The sequence below is a fragment of the Borostomias antarcticus genome (assembly GCF_949987555.1).
Source record: "Borostomias antarcticus genome assembly, chromosome: 2".
Classification (NCBI taxonomy): Eukaryota; Metazoa; Chordata; class Actinopteri; order Stomiiformes; family Stomiidae; genus Borostomias; species Borostomias antarcticus.
In genome coordinates, this window is record NC_140235.1 from 38,272,789 (window position 1) to 38,297,162 (window position 24,374).

The 24,374-nt window shown below is 42.6% G+C and overlaps 1 protein-coding gene across 1 annotated transcript; it reads right to left on the bottom strand.

Moving 5' to 3' along the window:
• Positions 1–4,612: 4,612 nt before the first annotated feature.
• On the bottom strand, positions 4,613–14,825 carry LOC311323061 (pyroglutamylated RF-amide peptide receptor; the record flags this gene model as incomplete). The annotated part of the gene is made up of 6 exons (XM_084455201.1): positions 4,613–5,133; positions 5,410–5,507; positions 5,924–6,156; positions 7,576–7,637; positions 7,955–8,113; positions 14,495–14,825. 6 exons carry the CDS (start codon positions 14,823–14,825, stop codon positions 4,613–4,615), a joined length of 1,404 nt encoding a protein of 467 aa, XP_084311327.1.
• Positions 14,826–24,374: the final 9,549 nt, after the last annotated feature.

The window sequence follows — 24,374 nt, forward strand, 5'->3', positions numbered from 1 at the left end:
ATCGATGAGGAAGAGGGAGGTAACAGAGCCGGACAGCAGGAGAGGTCAGGAAGAACATTCATAGAGATCAGCGTTGAACCCTTCTTTGATCTATAACCATAGAGCTGTCAGATCTCAATCGTTCATATACTGTAGTGACTTAGAATTAAATGTGTTCCAAATACAGCGTGGTTCATCAAATATTGTGTGTACACGCCTTATGAAGGGGCTAGTGGTGGTGGTTGTGGTGGTGAATGAGGTTATATTCACACATCATTTTGGAAGGCAATTGTCAGTAGCATGTAAAGAAAACCTACATTACATTTCATTACAGTAATTTAGCTGGCCCACCATCGATTCATTAATAAAAACCTAGAGTGGTCAATAAATTATGACCTCTATCTTTCATCACAAAATATGCCTCCAAAGGCTTTCCGTGAGACTTTTATTCTGAAGGAATGTATTAATGAGCGAAATTTCCATGACAACCGTAAATAAAACATGGAGGGTGCACAATTTCTCTTTTCAGATACCCAGCTGAGAGCTAAATTTATGTTAGCATGTCCTATGTAGGAATCAGGCAGGCTAGTAAGATTCCAGGGGCCACCGAGACCAGAAATACCGGACAGAGAACAAGAATAATCACGTGAGACAGTCATATTTATTTCATGAAAGGCTCACATAGCTTACTTTAACTGGTCAATATACCACTCAGTCAATACCATCATGAAATGCGTCATAGATTATTACATTTTCACCAATTACCAACAATTGAAAATAAAGATCATCAAGTGATTTGCAATGTATAGTTTTACAAAAGAATGCTACATGTTGATATTTTAATTACATGGCCCACTTTTGAGTCTAATTGACTATCCCTGAACTACAGTCTCGCAGGTCTGCAGCAGTTGTCAATGGGTGATTCTATAAGATGCACTTCATTCCAATGGACACTAGAGGGCAATGTGCAACGATGAACCAGAGGCTATCCGTCACTTCTGGGCTGAAATGGCTGAGACAGGGTCTGCTTATAAGATATAAGATGAAGTTTAACAAAAGAAATCATATCTACATGTATCTACTGTATCAACAAGTCGAACCATATCATATATGTAGTACTTTAATTGACATGGCAATCCAAAAAGATTTAGGCTATTGAAAACACATTTCACATACTTTCAGAAATAAGTCTCAATAAACCATGTCTCAAACTGGATACACCGTCGAATAGAACACCAACATGTAAAAATTAGAAACATTTCAACCCTGAAATTACAATATTCAGATCATTGCCAATCTCATTGCTAGGCTACACCTGAATTCAACCCATGGAGTGAGAACTAAGTAGGTAGGTAAGTGAGTAAGAGTAAGCAAATTGTATTTGGTATAACAACACTCACAGACACACAGTCACAAAGTGCCTCACAGTATTTAAAACAGACTGAAAACATCAGATAAAAGTACAAAAAAATACAGAGACAGCAATTTTGAGATATACAGTTATAAGTCTAATAAAAAGTACAATAAAATTACAGAGACAGCACATACACATAGAAATACAGACACACACGGCTAGGCAAATGCCTGTCTAAATAGATGGGTCTTTAGCTGCCTTTTAAAAATGTCCACAGAGGCCAAAGTTCTTAAATCCTGTGAAAGGGCATTCCACAGATTAGGCACGAGATTCAAAGGCTCGGTCGCCTTTTGTCTTGAGCCTAGGGCGGCGGACAACCAATAGGCCCTGATCGGATGACCTCAGTGACCTGCAGGCAACATATGGGGCGAGTAGGTCACTAATATATGCAGGTGCCTGGCCACCGAAGGCTCTATATGTGATCACAAGGACCTTGAATTGGGTCCTAAAACTATCAGGAAGCCAGTGTAAGGAGGTTAATATAGGAGTGATATTACATGGCCTCATGGACCTGGTCAAAAGACTGGCCGAGGCATTTTGGATCAACTGTAGACGGTCCAGGGATGACTTACTGAGACAGGTGAAAAATGGAGGTCCGGGCACTCACGTTTTAGTAGAAAAATAATTTTAATTAGGACAATGTGGACAGTGGATGTTTCGGCATTTACTGTATGCCTTCCCCACATGCTGAGGAATGCATAAATCCCGAAACGTCCACTGTCCACATTGTCCTAATTAAAATTATTTTTCTACTAAAACGTGAGTGGCGGGACCTCTATTTTTCATGATATCGACAAGACACGGGCCTATGGGTCTCAGTACCTCGCTCAGCATGGATGTTGGTAAAATGTCTAGGTGAGAGGAAGATGGTTTCATGGAGTTAACTAGATCGGTCTTGCAGGGAGATAAACGGCTCGAAATTGGCTGCCGGGTTGGGCAGATGATCGACCTAACATCAGCCACCTTATCCCCCAAAAATGACAGAAAAGTGCTGCAGTCCTTATCTGAGAAAATTGCTGTGGCAGGAGGCGCCAGATAGACGCTGTTACTAATGGTGTCCAATTGGATTTGGGGATTTCGCCTACTAGTGGAGATGAGATATGGCAAAGTAGGTCTCTCGCATCCCGGACCATACTACTGATTTCAGTTAAAAGCTCTTTGAGATAGATGCAATGAACCTGGAGCTTGGTGGAGTCCCACAGGCACTGATACTCTCTGACATTTGCACCTGAAGCAGCGAGTCATCGTTTAGTCAAGGGGATGAATTGGCAGAGAGGACAGTTCAGGTTTTCAGAGGAGCAACATCATCTAAAATGGCAAAGCAATGCAAGTTGAAATAGCGGACTAAGCCTTCAACATTCATCATCTCAGTTACTCTTGTAAATTGTAATTGTAATTGAATGATTGGATACACCTGTTGTTGATAACAGTGCCAGTAATTACCGCACCTGTGTGAACTCATTACATTGCCATTATACACACTAAGGAAGGAGACTGCCCAAAATGTCAGTGTGGCAAATGAAGTAAACTAACGAACTTGGAGTGCTGCCTGTTCTCTTTTTCACATATCTACCACATTTAGGATCGAACATCCAGTCGTCTAAAGACTGTTAAAGACTTTGTGAGGAGTTTATTTTTCACCCACTGCTGTACATGACAGCATAGCCACCTACGATTCCAACTGCGTCGTCAAGTTCACTGATAACACAGCTGTAGTAGGCCTGATCTCCAACAATGACAAGGAGGCCTACGTGGAGGAGGTAGACTAAGATAGTCATATGAATGTCCGTAAAATGAAGGAGATGACAGTGGATTATGGGGGGGGGAAACAGGAGAGGATCTACAATCTACAACCATCTAAACATGGATGGAATCCATGTGGAGAGGGCGGACAAGTATCTTGGTGTCCAGATCACCAAGGATCTGACATGAGCTACAAACACGGACACGCTGGTGAGGAAGTCAAGGCAGACCCAGATAGCAAGCGGATCTGGGCCGTATATGGGCCAGATCTGGTCCGTATATGGCCCTGATCGGATTGCTGTCTGGGGAGGTTGTTCCACCTCAGACGTCTGGGGACATTCAGAGGGTCTCCCAAGATCCTCAGGAGTTTCTACATGAGCACTATCGAGAGCATTCTGCCTGGCAACATCACCACCTGGTATGGGAGCAGGACATCTACGCAAGGCGGTACAGAACCAGGGCCAGGAAAATCCTGGAAAATCCTGAAGGATCCCAGTCACCTGGACAACAGCCTCTTCTCTATGCTCAGGTCTGGAAGGAGGTAACACATACTTCAAAAAAAACAATTTCGGATTGGCTCATGAGGAGTTTCAGATGACAAGATTTATCCCCCAAAACTACATCCGGTGAGTCGGACTACACTTTGATCAATGCATTCCAGACAGAACAAAATGTCTCCAAGTGAGTCAGGAGTCCTTTCAGTTGCACACAGACATTTCACACATGCAGGAACAGAAAAAACTGTCGTCTATTCTACTCAGGGGCTCGTCTACTTCCTGAATCCAGAGTTCAGAGATTGAGGTGTGGAGTAGCTCTTTTTCGGTGCTGGTTCTAAATGTTCTCGATGTATATCAAACGTAATCCAGGCTCTGCGGAGCTCGCCCCACAGCGGTACTGTGGAATTCAACGCTCGTTAGCCGAGCGTGCGCGGAGGACAACGTATTGTAGACGGAACGAGCGATGCTCGGAATGACAAACAGGCCTTAATGACATTCAGGACGTGAACAGTAGCGACACGTGTATCTCACTACAGTGACTTCTTTGATTTAGCAGCAGGCGGTCAGACATTCCACAGATGCGGGATCCGCATAACTGAGTCTGCATCTGATAAGCGTCACCGCGGCACGAGCAAAAAAATGACTGGTGCATATTGAGTCTTTGCCGAGCTATTGAGGAGTAATTTGTGTCATCGCATGTTTGTGCATGTTTCCGGGATTACCACGAATGAACGAAAGTAGGCTACTCAGGGGCCCTTCTGCTTTTCACAGAGTTAAGAGCTCCGTGAGTTAAATACTAAGCACATTGAATGAATACCACTTAAAACATTTCATATATTCATGTTCACGTTTCCACTCCTTCATTACCACAGGAGCATGTGTCGTGGGTGGGGGGGACAACATGCTTACTGTTTACATCCCGGCTCGTTTTAAAATGTTCCCCTCTTTCAGCGCGGAGCTCCGGTGGCTTCTGCGTCCCTCAGAAGCAGGAGGGGGCGGACTGCGAGGTGACGGCGTCCGTTCTGGAGGAGCTTCCCGAGGCCAGGCTGCTGTGCAGGGGGTCGGTGACGCTGAGGAGAAGGGTGCCGCTGGGTTTCTTGGGCCTGATGCTGAACAGGTGCTTAGACGCGGCGGCGCCACCGCCGCCGACGCCGCCGCGCCGGTCCTCCGCCGGCAGGGCTGTGTTCTCGGGCTCCCACGCCACCCTGCTCCACTGGTGCGGACCTCTCCGGGCGGGGCATCGCTCCGCCCCGCCGCTGGGGAAGTGGCCCTCCACGGCCGAGATGCCCACCTGAGTCCCTCGCCCACACCGGGCCGACACTCTGGACCACCAGAGGGCGCCGACCCTCCGGCCCTGGGTCAACAAGGCCACCAGGTCCCTCTTGAAGGTGGTGTTGAGGGCGGCGTAGACCAGAGGGTTGCAAACCGAGTTGCTGAAGCCCAGGATCTGCACCACGTTGACCAGCAGGAACTCAGAGTCCAGGTCCATCTTCAGCTGGCCTGGGAGAGAGGACAGTACCACAGACGACATCTGAGGTGATGGAAACATTCAAGTTCATTCAAATTCAAGACGGGTGTGCGACCTACAGTACCTGACTACAAAGGAATCTCCTACATAATGTGAGGTTCATAAAAGCATTCACTCTTTCATTCATTAATTCATTCATTTATTCATTCATTCCTTCATTCCTTCATTCCTTCATTCCTTCATTCATTCTAGTCTTGAGTTTTGTTCATCTTAGCAGCGGACGGAGCTGCCTGTGTGTCTTTGTTCACCATAGTCCAGGAGCAGAGACACTGCGTGAAAAGGAGCCCAGCAGACGGCAAAGAGCAGCACCACGGTAGCCATTGTTCTCACCGCTCGCTTCTTCCTCCTACACACATGCGCGCACACACACACATACATATATATACACACACACACACACACACACACACACATATATATATATATATATACACACTCACACACACACATACACACATACACACACACACAGCAACCCACACACACAACCACACAATTGATGTTTGGGCACAAACATGGTAACTGATTGGTGACTTATCGCATATGACGCACTGCGATTGCATAACAGATTGTCCAGACTGACAGACCGGCTGTTGAGCAGCGATCATGGGGCTATGGTCAGTACAGTAACTGCCCACCCTAGAAAAATGTATTCCAATATTGACAGAGGATCTATACAATTCACACTGACGATTACGGGGCTGTGGAAAAAAGTACAATTGCAGATAAAATGACGATGACGCTCTTATTGGGAGATCCCACCTGGTGATCTTGTTGATCTCTGACCCGGGCAGCGTCTGGAACATGATGTCGTGGACACGGTGTTCACCCCACAGCTCACACATGATCTTCCCGTATAGGACGCCCATGGTTACCATGGGGACCAGGAAGATGAACACCGACAGGCAGGTGGTGTAGGCCCGCCTCTGCTGCGGCGCTGGCCACACCTCCAGGCAGCAGGTGTGGAGGATGTCGTAGAGGAAGTCGTACTTCTCCTGTAATGTGTGTGTGTGTGTGTGAGATATTTTAGCAGAAGGTCTTCACCCCATTATACATACTGTCCAAGAGTATGACTATTGCAGGAAATGTAACCAATGAGCACATGCGTTCAAAGACACGAAAAATGACTTGATGGCTACTACACACCACTGCACTCTATATTCCAACTGGCCATCCTTACACACCCGTCAGAATATTCACTGGTTCATGCTCCAGAATATTCACTGGTTCATGCTCCAAAATATTCACTGGTTCATGCTCCAAAATATTCACTGGTTCATGCTCGTATACAAAACCCTCCCTGGTCTGTAGCCTCTTTCCCTAGCTGTGTCACTTGTTACAAACTACACCTGCTACCTAACCCCTGTCCATCTCGCCATATTCTTTAGAAAGTTCCCAAAACAAAGACTGTACTTGGGTCTGTCATCATTCCGGCCTCTGCAGCCAGAGACTGGAACAATCTAAAAAACTCTAAAACTGGACAATTTGAACCACAAGTCAGTTTTAAAGGACACTATTTTGGACATTCTCATCGACACGCGAGCTGTTTCCTGTCCCTCTGATATTCCCTGACCCTCGTCTGTTGGCTGCTTCCTGTCTCATGCCTATTTTTACTCTCTTGCTGTTGCAGCCTTCATCTGCACGTTTGTCATAATGCTTGTGTTATGATACTTTTTGTTCTGTTGTATTGCCTGATGCTGCTGTTTACTACAGTAGCTACTGGCCCAACGCGTGTGTGCTAGACTGCTTGTGTGCTAGACTGCTTGTGTGCTAGACTACTTGTGTGCTAGACTGCCTGTGTGCTAGACTGCCTGTGTGCTAGACTGCTTGTGTGCTAGACTACTTGTGTGCTAGACTGCTTGTCTGCTAGACTACTTGTCTGCTAGACTGCTTGTCTACTACCCTGTCTGCTAGACTGCCTGTGTGCTAGACTGCCTGTGTGCTAGACTACTTGTCTGCTAGACTACTTGTGTGCTAGACTGCACATCTCTATGCCTGTTGAGATTGTACTGTATGTAAGTAGTGGGTGTGTCTTTTTAACTTTTGAATTTCCCTCAAGAGGCTTTGCCTTTTGCCAGACTGCCATTCTAAATAATAATTTGTACTTGGCCGGTTAAATAAAGGTTGATGTAATTAAACAATAAAAATCCTGATAAGTTATTACAGTTTTGGAGAGGCAGACAAAAAGCAGATTTCCCCTCAGTTCTTGTTCAATAGTAAGGTCAGAGTACAAATTAGCAAAGCGAGCATTTAAAAAGCAAGCACATTGAATAACATTGAAGGAAGTGGACGGCATTGAAAGCAAAGCAAGACCAATAGCTTGAGCAACGATGCGAAGTGTACGGCGTTCACACAGTGGACATGAGCGAGGACGGTAATGACAGTTCACACATTTACTGAAAAATTGTGTTTACCTCCACTTTCTGCACAAACAACATGGGCGCTGCTATCGCCAGAGCGGACAGCCATACAGCCACTAGAGAGGAGACAGAGGGCCAATTAAGAATAGGACTTGATTTGTTCTACCACGCTGCAGCAGACTGAGGTGTGTGAATGTAGGTGTGAATGGGTGAATGTAGGTGTGAATGGGTGAATGTAGGTGTGAATGGGTGAATGAGAGGCAAACGTAAAAGCACTTCCCCGTTCTTGAATTCAAAGTGCACTTCCCTGTTCTTGAATTCAAAGTGCACTTCCCTGTTCTTGAATTCAAAGTGCACTTCCCCGTACTTGAATTCAAGTGCTATCCTCCTTTATCTGGCGTCAAGCTTTATATACAGCGAACCTGCCTCTTACCAAGCATCTTGCAGGCGTGGCACAGGAAGTACCCGGTGAAGACGTGGAGCGGGTAGAAGATGCCCTGGAACCTCTCCACAGCGATGCAGGTCATCGTCAGGATGCTGGCTGCTATGGCAGCCACCTGGAGGAATGGCACCAACTTACAAAAAAAATCCCCTGCAATGCACAGAGAAAGAGGGTGCGTGTGAGTGACTTTAAGTTCATCAGCTAAGGCAATCATCATCATCATCATTACCTTTATTTAGTTTCTTGGGAATACAATTGTGGGCCAGGCCCTCATTTTCAATGTAGCTGAGATTACAAAACAAGCAACAACAATAAAAACAATGTTATACCATATGATGTCATCACAAATAACAATATAATTTAAAATTAAACACAATAAACCAGTACAGATAAAGAATATAAAATAGAACAACTTGTGACATAATCAGTAGTCAGTCAGTCATTAAAAACGGAGGCAGGCAAAACGAGGGCTTTAAACTGCCCATACGAGGGCAGAGAACTTATTTTCAGCGCTTTTTGAAGCGCATTCCATTCCAATCAGTGCAATCTCTCCTGTTAAAATCCAGAGAGTCCACTGCGCTGGAATCCACTTGTTGTTGTTTTTCTGATCTTGCAAGGTCCTAAAGAGCGACCTGCGTTGTCTGATTTACCGTACTCCACCTGATGTTTTAAACAGTATAGGGTATTTTGTATTGCACTGTATTTTGTATGTGCACTGTTTTTTGTTTTGTACTGCACTTGCACTGTCATGTCTTTGCACTGTCCTGTCCTGCACCCTGTCCTGTCCTGTCCTGCACCCTGTCCTGTCCTGTCCTGCACCCTGTCCTGTCCTGTCCTGCACCCTGTCCTATGTCGTCTGCAACAGCATATGCCTTAACCCTAGTCAAATTCGTAGTATGTGTGTACCATATATAGCCAATAAAAGGGATATTGAATCTTGATTCTTGGATGTTGAATCTGTTGTACAACACTCTTGTGTCCTTATTAGGTGCCAGCCCACCTTGTTTGATTATTTGTATTCATTAAATTAACATGAATGTCAGTCCAATAATGATCCCTTAATGACACTACCATGAGCAGAATACATTCTAGATATACACTAGGTTGTTTGGATAAGAGGTCACCATTGTTTTTTTTTTGTTTTGTTTTTTAATGTAGCCTATGATAAAAAAAAATCACTATAAAAAAATTGACTTTCAGAATCAGGCTCATAAGCCTTCCATCAATAATACCCAAGCCACCTTAATAATAGTTCACATCTCCCCATCAATGTGGCTGCAGCTCAGATGGTGTTGGGGTGAAACCTCTATGGCCGCATTTACGCTGCCTGGTTGAAGTGACCCAATTCCATTTTTTTGCTCTTATGTGGCACGTATCCGATATGTATTACGCATGTGTAAGCAGGAAAAAATCATATAGAATCGGATATTCTCAGATCCGTTTCAGGCCTCAATCATATGTGGAAATAAATCAGATATGAATCAGGATTCGCACGTCATTGAAACCTGAAGTGTTCTGAGTTAGCAATGAAAAGGGGCTTGCTTATTAATCTATTTTCGTCAAATCTATCCATTGGAAAACATATTTTTTTAGCCAGGCATCTTAGTTTTAACAGTATAATTGTGACTCAACATGTTTTGTTTGCTAGTAGGTGGTATTCATTCTGTTCACAACAACGCGATGGGCAGCCAGGCGAAATAGCTCCAGGGGACCTGGTCCCAGGCGAGTTGAACAGCTGTCCACCCAGAGACAGGATCTCTTGTTGCGGCATGAAGTTCGCGGCTAAACCGCCGAGCTCAGGGAGCTCACAGGCCAGTGCGGATATCTATTACCAGTAGGCTAATTATAGTGGAATTGCTGAATGACAGTTTATCATTTCATCTTTATGCCTTCACAACATCAACTCATTTCCATGTATGTGAATAAAGTTAATTCCAGTTATTGACAAAATATCACGTCTCTGTCCAGCAAAGAGCCGGCTGGTTGTTAGGTAACCAAGGTAATGAAACCCTCGTGTACGCATGCGGGTTATTTCAAATGTTAAACAAGTATGTACGTGTAAGCACAGGTATCTGATATGTGTCACTTTAAAAAGTACATGTAAGCAGGCGGTCAAAAAAATTGGATATGGGCAAAAAATCAGATCGAGGCATCAAGACCTGCAGTGTAAATGCGGCCTATGTGTACCTCCACAATCAAGCAAAAAGCAAAAATGTCCATCTCAATTAGACTAATTGAGATGGAAATGACATGCGTGACGCATAATCCCAATGAGTCCACTAATGGATGTGGTGACATGATCTGGGCTTTAGAACACACACCACACTGTCATGAGAAAGACTTGAGTCAGAGGGAAATCAACACAACCGATAATGAGATTACAGAGTAAACAGTGAGAGCAGCAAACCCTCTTTGTGTTTGATGAAGATCCCCTTAAGATCTTCAGCAGCTAATGTAACCATGTGCATGTACAGCATGTATGTCAGTGCTTGCCCCAGTGCCAGACAGGGGTTAAATACTGTGCACGTAAAATGAATAACACTCAGATCATTTGATATATTCATGAAGAAAATATCTTGTTTCCACTCCTTGATTACCACAATGGAACTTGCATCATGGGTGGAGGACAACATGTGTACTGTTGCAACTGGCTTGCAAAAGACAAAAAAAAAAAACGAGCTCATTCTGAGTGATTGCTTGCTCTTTAATGCACAGAGGTGGACTGCCCACTCTCTTTGGAGATCAAGAGGCTCTTTGGGACACGAGACAGCTGATGCACGTGTCACTTCCTCATCCCCCACATGTTAGTTCTGGTAAACAACCCAGCCAAACGCATCTTGCCTTTTTTTTTTTTTCAAATCTATCTTTATCTTTTCATGTCTGACATCATTGTAACCAGAATTTAAGTGGATATGTGAGTTTGTGAGAACATTTTTACATGAACAACCTTTCTCTCCTTCACTGTGAAACTTCTCTGGTTAGCCATTGTTTATAAGGAAGGGGGTCTCAACCATTTTTATGACTCGTCTTTGTCCTAGCAGCCGATTCCCAAGGCCACAAACAATGGTTTTCACATAGAGGTCAGCTGTTGACCTGTAGAACTGCTCTACTCTTTGCTAACCCTCTCATATAATTGGTTAGTGAAGTTTTGCATATGCATGTATGGGTTGTACCCACAGTGGATATAATGCTGTGTTTTGAGGATAATCAGGGCTTTTGGTGGAACTTCTGTCTCCTACCAACCAGCCCGACTTTGCAAACTCGTAACTGTTGGAATAAAAGCAACCAGCTTGGCAGCTCTGCATAATGACTACTCATTTTTAATGATTTGAATAATTTCACTTTCCATCATTCAACTGAAATGTATACCTGAATTCTATTAAATATGGCTGATGCATTGTCCATGAATGAGCAAATAATCGTATTAATTGACTGAACAGGTTTGAGTAATTAAGACAGTCACTACACTACACTGTTATTCAGTTGGATTTGGTTATTATATTCATTATATTCATATAGACCTCAAGATTCTTGTCAGTGTAATTTCCTTGAAAATGGATTCCACAAAAGCTCTAGGCAGTTCATTGTGAATGACGGAGCATAATGGGTGAACAATCGCTTCAGCTATTATAATGAGGCAGCTGGACCCAATTATGCACACCAACACACTGTCGCAAGCAAACAAATGCAGATTCCAGATTCCAAAGAGATTGATGCTTTTTAGGGTAATTCGAGGAACATGCCTATTCTGTCTAGTTACCCTGTAGCCCAAAAAAGAATGATGAGGATCTGAGAAGCTCAACCAAACCCCTGAAGTGAATTCAAGAGTCTGAGAGAGCAGAATTAGCCACATGAGACCATTTGACGGTTCTTCTTTGAGAGACAAAACACTGTCACATGATTACCAGCATGTAATATACTTAAAAATAGCTTTTGACCTTTTGATATACTGAATTACATTGATGAAGTGGATAAGTCAGGACAAAAGAAAAAAAAAGTCTAGTTTTATGATATTATTTAGTTAAAGTATGTCGCCAATTGTTCCATATATTGTTGCAAACACTAACACAATTATGCCATGGGTGTTCATTTATATTTTTAAGATGAATTTCTACATTTTAATTTATTTCTACACTTTTGTCCGGGACAGTTATATTGAACAACATTTTGACACTTATGGGCTCAATAGCTCCATTAATTTAATACTTTGCAACACACATATTTCTGGGTCAAAAGAAGAGTAAGAGTTGAGTGATTTAATATTAAATATTTAAAATATGTATAAATATATATCTTTTTATGTTAAATTGATGGCCTCGGAACTCCAAATGTACATGTCACGTCTTTGACCCGTCTACGGTACCTCCGACTTGAATGCTTTCTCAAAATGGGGAGGCAGCAAGCACAGGCGAAGTGCACAGCAACGCATTGACAGACTGAAAAGGTATCAGCGACAGGCAGCGGACCACACAAAAGGTGCTAATGGACCCACAGCCTAAGGAATGTCCGTCATTGACACCTGGTAATGGAAACTGGACAGACGGACACCGCAGTCACTTTTGCCTCTGTCCACTACCCGCTGACCCGCCTACAGCTGCTAAACGCTGAACCTAGTTATATACATATATATATAGTTGAATTTATATTTACTTTATTTTTGTATGTTGTGGGTTTTTGGCATTGTTATTCCTGTGCACACATTTTTCGACGATCATGTGTGTGTGTGTTTGTGTCAACTCTGTTCCCCTTGTCTCTTGTAGAAATGTGAGACCAAAGACAAATTTCCACATTGTGGACATTTGAATCAATCAATCAATCAATCAATCAATCAATCAATCACAATCAATCTATCTATCGTTTCCATCCATCCACTGCATGTAAAGTGTGCACGTGCCTCTCCCAGTCAGACGAATAATACCATCTGGTCATCCAGATATGCAGTAGGCCTACAGTTCAGGACATCACCCCACAACTACATTTACCAGTGGTGAGAAGGTATAGGCGTCGTTTTCTGTATACTGCAGAAAACTATCAGGAGCGACAAACACGGAGAGCTCAGACGCACAAGGTGTAAGAGGCACCCTCAGGTCCACCCACAGGAACCCATGGTGTCCACACAGTCCTCCAGACGTGGCAATGGACAGGACTCTGGAACGGTGACATATTTAGTTTCCTATAGTCGGTACAAAAGCGAGAAGTAGAGTCAGGTTTAGAGACCAATACACATGGAGAGCTCCAGGGACTTGCACTCAGCAAGTTATTCATTCTCCAACAAATGTAACACCCTGTTAATGTTTTCCCCTCACTGAGCACTTCACCTGATTAACTCGGTATGGGTGTTGTTTGGTATTTAGCATCGTAAGCCCTGTTATAAGGCTGTTTACGATCATATACCACAGCCCATACAGTATAAGAATGTTGACAGAACTGACACATATTTCAACACACTTCTGGGTGGGACTGGATCTTCTCACAGAAATGTGTCTTTTACCACGCACAATGCGTCCAAACACTAGCTCAGTCCGACTGAAACCTATGGACTCCTGCACTGTTTTTCACGAACGGCAAACAGAACAAAGGGAACACTCTCATCCTGGCTTTTCCCCAGTATCAAAGCAATATCCGTCAGCGTCTGATGCCATCGCTCGAGTGCACCACAGGACTCGGGGTGATGGGCACTCGAGGCTCAATGCTGCACAGAGAGAGAAGACACGACCTGATCAAACACTCTGGACAGGAAGTTTGTTCCTTGGTCTGTCTGGAGAACTTTTGGAAGCCAAAATGGAGGGGGGGGGGGACTTAATCAGAGCGTTCACCACTGAGGGAGCCACTTTTTTTTTTATAAGAGGAATAGCACCTGGGTAATGGGTTGCAATACACACGCTCAAATGTCGTTCAAGAGATCCATCTCGACAAAGTAAGCGTCATTTTTCGGTTTTGATTCTTCCAGACCAACAACAGAAGAAGGAACATTTCTCAGGGCCCGCAGAGAGAGATCATTCACACCCCAGCTGGTCACCACAGCCCCAGTTCTCAACATTCTTCGTCTGGCTTTCTCTGGCTGACTTGTCAAGAGTGTGTCGACAATACGGGGTCAGAGAACATTAAACTGGGGCGAGCGCGGCGTCACGCAGACTAAACTCATGACCAGTGGCTTTTTTCACCTGGGCCCGCGTCGCAGTGCATGCTGGGAACACGACCAGGAAGAAAGTTGGCTACATCCACAAACAAAAACAAAACAAAAAACAAAGAAACGGAATAAACAGAAGGGAAGACTAAACACAACACTACAGACACAGACAGACTTATGTGGCCCTGGTAATCTTTTCAAAACTAGGACAGAAAGATACAAAACCAGGGACAACATGAGAGGAACTAAGTATAAGTTGAAATTAACTATTGTAAAAGAAACACACATAAAAACTCTTCTTCAACAGCTCATCATTTCTATAAATACATTTTTCAGTCAGTGTAAAATTCTGTTAAGGGACTGAACAAAATAATTCCTCAAATCATCCCCTCCCTACCTACCTGCCAGCCAGTTGGTGAAGAAGTGTTGCAGCAACGAGGCGGGGACACAGACGATGGCGATGAGGAGGTCGCTGAACGCCAGGGAGCAGATGAAGAAGGCGTTGGGCTGCCGCAGGGCCCTCCTCTTACACAGCAGAATCAGGACCGCCACGTTGCCCACCACCGCCAGGCCGAAGATCAGCAGGAAGAGCACCCCGAACAGCGGCTGCAGCGGTCCGGACAGCCTGGGCACCGACACCAGCGGGGGGATGGAGTACTGATGGATGAACTGGCGCCGGGAGAGGTTGGACGCCTTCAGCCACAGGTCCAGCAAGTGGGCAGTGAGGTTCATGGCGTTTGAGGGAGCCGCCGGGGTCTCGAGCGGAATGGAGAGAGCGGCTGAAAGACTGGCTGTTATGGCGTGAGGCCTGAGAAAGGGGGAGAATGTGTCATGGCGGGGGACAGATGTGAGGGATGGGGTTTGGAAAAATATCCAGCAAAAAATATCAAGTTATACAGTATAATGGATGAGACGCTGTGAGAGCTGCCCAATCACATATGATAAAATGCCTTCTGAGAATGTTGCCATTTTATTTAATATGATGGAAACGATGTATCCACACAGTAAGCTAAATGAAGGATTGCGTGGGTGAAGTCTGCATTCGGTCTCCCTAGCTTTGAATGCTCAGTCAATGCCTTTTTATTGTATTGACTCTCAGTGCTTCATCCAAGAAAAAGGTCAGTGATTGGCTGTGCTGTAGGTAGGTAGGTAGGTGGGTGGGTGGGTCGGTAGATAGGTAATACTTTATTGATTCCCTGATTGTGGAGATTGCTGTGGAGGGTCAAGGATCCAGTGACCAATGGGTCCTGATCATCTATCTCTCAATACTGTCCTTTCACTATGGTCCTTCTCAAAGTCTCTCCATCGCGTGAATAATGTGAATGTGTGGCGAGTGAGTGTGTGTGGTTCCTTAATTATGTTTTGTTTTATGTGGTTGATGTTTATTTTTGTGTTGGCTGTTTTAAAGTAGCTATTTCACTTGATTGTATCGTTGACCCTGTTTTTTGGTTTGTGTTGTTTTTTGTCTGTATTTGTGGATTTTAATGTGTAGTTTGTCATTTATGTCATCACCAGCCATGTCTATGCTGGATAGTCTTCCCTAAAATAATTAATTGGAGAAATAATAATAAATGAATAAAGAGAGAAAAAAAGAGAGAAAAAGAGAAAAGAGAAGGGGTGGTGGTGGGTTATAAAAATAAAAATAAAAAAATAAAAAAAAATCTCCATCGCAGCAGGTTCTGCCATGAGCCCCTTTCCAGTGGCTCTCCCAGTGATTAAGGTCAGACGGCCCTGGTCAGATTTATCAGATGGATGGGAGGAAAAGAAAGAAAGAAAGACAAGAAAGAAAGGAAAAGATTTGCAGTTGTACACTTTTGCTTAATTGTTCCCCCACAGAATCAGAATCAGGTTTATTTTTTGCCAGGTAGGTTTTCACACTTACGAGGAATTTGCATAACACTAAATAGACTTCACTAAATCACAACAATAGACAAGGTCTACACAGACAAGACAGGACAGTGCAGTGCTCTAAACCTCATATCAATCCGTCATTCCACCTGACGTCAAACGCGTTTCTAAGAATCCACAAAAAGCACTGCTTGTAATGAGACCAGAATGAGAGCCTGAGGCAGAATCCAGCCTTGTGTTTGATCACCCATGTGGAGAGAAGAGAGTGGACCAATATTATGCTGGACCGAGCCAGGATGAAAAACCATTCCATTTTGATAATAACTATAGCAGCCTTTCCATTTTGATTTTAAATTAAGTTTAAGAAACATGAATGAGAGGCTATTAGGGCTGGGTATGTGAGTCTGGGGTTTTACCTCAGCAACACATACTATATTAAATGCCTACTAAATGAATACAGCAATCTACTAACATACAGCATAAATGGCCTTGTACAAACGTGGTCAACTCATAACTTAAGCGAATGTGTTTCTTGATGCCTGGCTGTTTTGTATAAATAAATAAATAAAATAAAAATTATATATATATATATATATATATATATATATATATATATATATATATATAAACATGTTAAAAGTAGCCTATTGGTATTGTAGCCTAGAACGTGTTATTTACACACCAGTCATTACAACAGATGGACCCCTGAAGTTAGGCTATTCAGGAACAGCACGCTCGCCTCATAATACAAACCAAATGATGGACGGGTCAGTCATTGCTATATCAAATGCTGAGATGTTCATTCTTTGTAAAGATCTCCTCCCCAGAAAGCTCACGTGCAGTTAGTCCAATCAGTGATTGACTCATAGGCATTTATTCGGTTTGATTAGCCTATAGGCCTATCATAGGTCAAATGATGTTTCTCGTAGATTGGAAATTTAGCTAGGCTACATCAAAACATCCCAAGGCTCATAAGTTTAAAAAGCGCAGCTCTCCATGCAATGCAATCACGTAGGCTAACTTCTTTGAGCAACTTTTTGGGGGGAGGGTGTTACCCATGCGTTATAAGATCATTTTAAAACGTATGAAATATAGCCTACATAGACCTCTAAATACTTACACTGAACACATTTTACGCAAAAATAGAGTAGGATATAATACGCATGAACGCATTTTGAAAAGTCAACTTCAGTCGAACAAATTAGGCTAATTAAAACGGATCGGGTCCGACAGACTACATCTGCACATTTTAGTTAAAGAGGAGAAGCTTACCGCCGGCTGGACTTCGGAATATATGTTCGCGATGGTTGCAGTTGAGATTTCCAAAAACCCACTCGGCTCCACAGCCTCGTTCAAGGTCCACTATGGTCTGCATGTGCGTCTGGTCTGTGCGTCTCTCACCATACTTACAAATGCGTAAGCCTACGTATGAGTTCAACCCAGTTGTGATAGTGCGTTATTTAAATGCACACTTTACTGTAGTTGTCCGGCTGTATACACAAGGTACACATTAGCCAACTAATACCAAAGGAAACTCTATCACATTAAACATGTTTTAATAACAAACTGCTACTGTCAAAATATGTCCATCACATTTTAGAGCTCACTTATCCTTGTACACAAAGCAGACATGCAGGAGCAGGAAAAATAGGTTTACAGGGGTTCATTTAGCGTTAGAGTTACATAGTTAAAGGAGTAATTTGGTAGGCCTATATAGCATCATAAATGTCCGAAAATGAGATTGTTCATACAATACAGTACATACAACATGAACAACTGACAATGAATTATACTTAATACACGGACCCGCTACGCGCTGAATTGCATGAACATGAAATTAGGAAATACCCCGAAAAATGAAAATGTTCATTATACAACGTGAACAACTGACAATGAATTATACTTCATACACGGACCCATAAACCCTGTTATAAGGTAAGGTTATTTACGATCATATAGTCTAGGCTACAACGGTCCATATCAACATTTTGACAGACTGTGCATCCTTGAGATAATAATGCTCACATTGCTCATGTCACAGTTAAGTTGTAGGCTACACAATTCACCCATCATAGTCAGCTGATGGTTCTCTCTGAGCATATAGAGCAGTGCAGCGGCACAGTGTCGCCTCACAGCAAGAAAGTCCGAATGCTTGAGATGCTATTAGCGCAGGGTGGAGAGTTCTCCCCAGGGTTGTCAGGTATACCCCACGTGGGGTATCTCCTCGGTCTTTCTGTGCGGAGGTTGCATGTTTTTCCCGTGTTCGCAAGGGTTTCCCTCATAAAGAACCCAATATGAAAAACATGCAGAAGAACAGATCGCTAACGCTGACCGTCCCTGGCAAAGATAGACAGGAGCACTTGGATTGGTCCCAGGGCACGGCTCATGCACGCGTCTACAGTCTGCTCCGGGCTGATTGGGGGAATGACGAAGGGATGGGTTATGCGCAGAGAAGCATTTAATCGGCGACCCTAAATGCATAATGTGTGTGTGTGTGTGTGTGTGTGTGTGTGTGTGTGTGTGTGTGTGTGTGTGTGTGTGTGTGTGTGTGTGTGTGTGTCTGCGTGTGTGTGTGTGTGTGTGTTTGTGTGTGTGTTTGTGTTTGTGTATGTGTATGCGTGTTCTGTAGTAGAAAAAAACAAATATATCTTTATCATTTCATGTCTGACACCAGTGTAACCAGAACGTAGGCCTATGTGAATATGTGAGTTTGTGAGAACATTTTTACATGAACAACCTTTCTCTCCTTCACTGTGAAACTTCTCTGGTTAGCCATTGTTTATAAGGAAGGGGGATCTCAACCATTTTTACGACTTGTCTTTGTCCTAGCAGCCGATTCCCAAGGCCACAAACAATGGTTTTCACATAGAGGTCAGCTGTTGACCTGTAGAACTGCCCTACTCTTTGCTAACCCTCTCATATAATTGGTTAGTGGAGTTTTGAATATGCATGTATGGGTTGTACCCACAGTGGATATAATGCTGTGTTTTGAGGATAATCACGGCTTTTAGCGTAACTGGTGTCCTTCCAGAAAGCCCGGTTTTGCAAACGTGTGAACTCTTGGAATAAAGTAACCAGTTTTGGACTTGCAAAGATGAACCCTGGCATATCGACTACTCATTTTTTTTATGATTAGAATAATTTCCATAACAGTTCCCGTGTCCCATTGCATGTGTGTGTGTGTTAGAGTGTGCTGTTTGACAAATAAAGACTTCTTCTATGCCCATAGAGATCCATTGTGTACTTGGTTGTGACATGAGCAATGAGAACTAATATCTCAAGAGTGCAAAGTCTGTCAAAATTTGGATATGGACTGTTGTATACGTATGATTGTAGATAACTTTATAACAGGGATTATAATGCTAAATACCAAACTACCCCTTTAACCATTTTCATGCAAAACACCATTTGATGTGCTTTACTAACATACCATGGAGGGTTCTGTAAAAGGATGTAACCATCTCCGACTCTTCACCGAGTCAAAACTGTCTGTAAACTTCCTACTGTACATAGTCATTTTTACGTATCATTGAAGATTCATTTTGTGAATTTTGAGGCCCTTAGTTGCTTCTGATGATAACTTCAAAGCCAAAATGATGACTTCACCTCACCACTCTATTGCTGTCTTGACCAAAATCATTTTCTCTCAATCATACAGTACAGCCTGTAACTCACTAAATGCATAGTCCAATAAATGATTCAAGTAGTTGTCAGGTCATAACATGACTACTGTGACACATTAACCTCCAAATATTTCTATAAAAAGGATTGTTATATCTGACCAGGTAAATCAGCTCCAGAATAGCTTTCTTCATTTTTTCTTATATGTTTAGTAGGGGTGTAACAATATGTTGTGTCACGAAATATCACAATATAACATGAATAAAAACATGATGATATGCATCGTCTCGCAATATTTTTACTTTAGTAAAGCAACTTAGGGTACCCAAAAAAGCACTTTACAAATTTAATGTATTATTATTAATATAATATTTTTATAGGAATCATTACAAATGAGCCACCATCACCTACTAACTCGTGCCCTCGTCTGTTCAAACAAAGCACTGAAAAAGACGAGATGCAGATCAATGCTTGTATTAGATCAATTACGTCCTGATATCACGAGTTATGAAACATTACAAAATGGAGGAACAATAGGGCAAACAACAGTATTGTTTTGCATTTTGTGTCTTTCGAATAAAATAAAAAAAATTCAGTCATGTATTCATCATGCAAGTTTTTTTTCATGTATTCATCATTCAAGTTATAATATTGTATCGATATTGTGAACCCAATATTGTATATCGTATTATGAGCTGAGTGTATCGTTACACCCCGAATGTTTAGCTTTCCGGTACTTTTAAAGTGGAAGGTAGAATTCAATACCATTTCTCAACTTTCTCAATTTAACAACACATTGTACTAGAGACAGAATTCCTTGGGTTGCAGGTAGCCTGTCTGAATATGCCTTTGCGATTTCCTGTGATATCCATTATCCATATCACTTTCTCAAAGGTATAAAAGATGGAGGTGATGGCTCAGCAGTGTTGATGGATGTGACCTCTTGTTTAGAGGGCTGCTGTGAATTGCTCACCTGCCCACTAGGATGCCCATCTTAAACACCTTGTGTATGGGCCGTAAATCTGAAGGTCTTCAATAGGCAGTACAATGTGGACACCCCATGGTGAATGAGCCCATGACAGAGGGTGGTCTTTAGTGTCGGACGCTCAGGCACTAACTTAGACCCTGTTCTCTCTCGACGTCTATCCATGTCTCTGTTCAGTTGTGTTTCTTTGGTTGACCCTCTATCCTCCGCTTTGTTTGCCTTGTGCATTTTCTTCATAGAGACGCCTTGAGACACGGCATCAACAACTGCTCTGACCTCACTGGCCTGATTTATAAATATCAAAGGTTCACGCCTTTTTCTCCTAACATTTTCATGAGACTTCAATACTCTTTTGTCCTCTAAGGCAGCAGCATTAATGTTTTTACTCAAATTGTTTTCCTTTCCTTCTGACACATCCTTTCTTTCTGTGGAGCCTTCATAGTCCTTAGGATATACATTGTTTCTAACTCTTTTCATTTTTCCATTAAAGTAGTAAAAATGGATATCTTTTGTACTTGCTGTATGGTCCTCTTGCTTCTTTCTATCTGCCGTAGTGATTTCAGTGTGAGCTCCATCATCTTTATTGTCCTTCCGTGTGGTTAATGATTCTAGGTCTGGAGCTGAAGTCCCAGGGGACCTGGAGGTGTGGGATTTACACCTTCGTGCTCGGTCTGGAGTTGTAGACGCAGTCTCGCCAGGGTTGGTCTTCTCCGTGGATCTCTTTCCTGCTCCAAACATCATTTTATCAGCACAGTGCCTTGTCCCAGTCTCTGTGCGATGTATCAAGCCAGTACAGTGAACTGAACCAGGATCATTTGCCCCATGTGTGGTCTGTGGAAAAGAGACTATTTTTGTAGGTTTGATCTCATTTAAGCAGCAACAGAGAAATGCATGCACATCAAAGAAAAAGTACAACAGGTGCTCGACAAAATTGCAGTACTGAGGAGAGAAGGAATGTCTGCAAACTGTATTTATTTAGGGTACAAAGTTTTGGTATTGCACCTGATGAAGGCCACCCTGGCTGAAACAATTCACTGTACTACAGTGTGCGAAAATTCCTTCTCTCCTCTTTGATCTCATTTAAGTAATCAGTTTCATCTGTGCATTCTGTCTCCAAACTCTAAGTGTGGTTCATGTTTATTTTCTATTAGGGGGCTGTCTCTTTCTTCTACATGTTCTGTAACTGAGTTTTCTGTTGGAGGTGGGGTAAAAGTTCCTCGACAATGCTAGGCACAGGATTTTCCATTTCATCAGTACATTCTTCCTAAAGACTTGCCGTACCAGTAATTCGAGAACTGTCTTCATCTACAGTTTCTAGATGTTCATCTACACTGCCACTATATCCCTTTTTTTGAAGGCTCATAATGCTGTATGTAGACGTGTCTCTACTTACTGTTGGTAGATTAACTGTTGTATCTGCATGTGTCTCCTCGATGCATTCTGTTGTCTCTATGGGTGAGCTGACACTCGTCATATTTTCTCTGTCTCTGGTAGTAGATTGCTGTTCATCCTCACATTCAGTCTCTGGTCTTTCTGAAAGGGATGTCAATTCATCTGTTTTCTCAGTGGTCATCATCGTTGTTTCTTTTGTGATGTTCAGTTCAGGAGATGTCAACTTTCCAAAACTAGTTGCTTCATTCTCTGTTACCTCTGTACAATTTGGTGTTGAAACTGTGGTTGGTGAAAACTCAGATATATTGTCATTTGGTGTTGAATTCACGTTCCCTGTAGTTGGTGTTGGTTCTGGTATACGCTCTGTTGTTGGCATGTCTGATTCCGCTGTAACAGGCTGTGTTTCATCCAAGGGTTTTGTTGTTGGAATTTCTGATACTTCTGTATCAGAAGATGTTTCGTCGAATGGTCCGGTTGTTGGAATTTCTGATTCCTCTGTAGCAGGCTGTGTTAACTCCAATGGTTCTGTAGTTGACATTTCTGATTCCTCTGTAACAGGCTGTGTTTCATCTAATGGTTCTGTTGTTGGTATTTCTGATTCTTCTGTAACAGGCTGTGTTTCCTCTAATGGTTCTGTTGTTGCCATTTCTGATTCCTCTGTAACAGGCTGCGTTTCTTCTAATGGTTCTGTTGTTAGAATTCCTGATTCTTCTGTAACAGGCTGTGTTTCATCCATTGGTTCTGTTGTTGGAATTTCTGATTCCTCTGTAACAGGCTGTGTTTCTTCTAATGGTTCTGTTGTTCGAATTTCTGATTCCTCTGTAGCAGGCTGTGTTTCCTCCAATGGTTCTGAAGTTTGAATTTCTGATTCCTCTGTAACAGGCTGTGTTTCATCTAATGATTTAGTGGTTGGAATTACTGATTCCTCTGTAGCAGGCTGTGTTTCATCCAATGGTTCTGTTGTTGGAATTTCTGATTCCTCTGTAGCAGGCTGTGTTTCATCAAATGGTTCTGTTGTTCGAATTTCTGATTCCTCTGTAGCAGGCTGTGTTTCCTCCAATGGTTCTGAAGTTTGAATTTCTGATTCCTCTGTAACAGGCTGTGTTTCATCTAATGATTTAGTGGTTGGAATTACTGATTCCTCTGTAGCAGGCTGTGTTTCATCCAATGGTTCTGTTGTTGGAATTTCTGATTCCTCTGTAGCAGGCTGTGTTTCATCAAATGGTTCTGTTGTTGGAATTTCTGATTCCTCTGTAAGAGGCTGTGTTTCTTCTATTGGTTCTGTTGTTGGAATTTCTGATGCCTCTGTAACAGGCTGTGTTTCATCTAAAGTTTCTGTTGTTGGAATTTCTGATTTCTCAATAGCAGGCTGTGTTTCTTCTAATGGTTTTGTTGTTGGAATTTCTGATTCCTCTGTAACAGGCTGTGTTTCCTGCAATGGTTCTGTGGTTGGAATTTCTGATTCCTCTGTAACAGGCTGTGTTTCCTGCAATGGTTCTGTTGTTTGAATTTCTGATTCCTCTGTAACAGGCTGTGTTTCCTGCAATGGTTCTGTTGTTGGAATTTCTGATTCCTCTGTAACAGGCTGTGTTAACTCCAATGGTTCTGTGGTTGGAATTTCCGATTCCCCTGTAACAGGCTGCGTTTCATCCAATGGTTCGGTTGTTGGAATCTCTGCTTCATCTGTAACAGGCTGTGTTTCTTCTATTGGTTCTGTTGTTGGAATTTCAGATTCCTCTGTAACAGGCTGTGTTTCATCCAAGGGTTTTGTTGTTGGAAATTCTGATACTTCTGTATCAGAAGATGTTTCATCTAATGGTCCGGTTGTTGGAATTTCTGTTTCCTCTGTAACAGGCTGTGTTTCATCTAATGGTTCTGTTGTTGACATTTCTGATTCCTCTGTAACAGGCTGTGTTAACTCCAATGGTTCTGTAGTTGACATTTCTGATTCCTCTGTAACAGGCTGTGTTTCGTCTAATGGTTCTGTTGTTGGTATTTCGGATTCTTCTGTAACAGGCTGTGTTTCCTCTAATGGTTCTGTTGTTGCCATTTCTGATTCCTCTGTAACAGGCTGCGTTTCTTCTAATGGTTCTGTTGTTAGAATTCCTGATTCTTCTGTAACAGGCTGTGTTTCATCCATTGGTTCTGTTGTTGGAATTTCTGATTCCTCTGTAACAGGCTGTGTTTCTTCTAATGGTTCTGTTGTTGAAATTTCTGATTCCTCTGAAACAGGCTGTGTTTCTTCTAATGGTCCTGTTGTTGCCATTTCTGATTCCTCTGTAACAGGCTGCGTTTCTTCTAATGGTTCTGTTGTTAGAATTCCTGATTCTTCTGTAACAGGCTGTGTTTCATCCATTGGTTCTGTTGTTGGCATTTCTGATTCCTCTGTAACAGGCTGTGTTTCTTCTAATGGTTCTGTTGTTGGAATTTCTGAT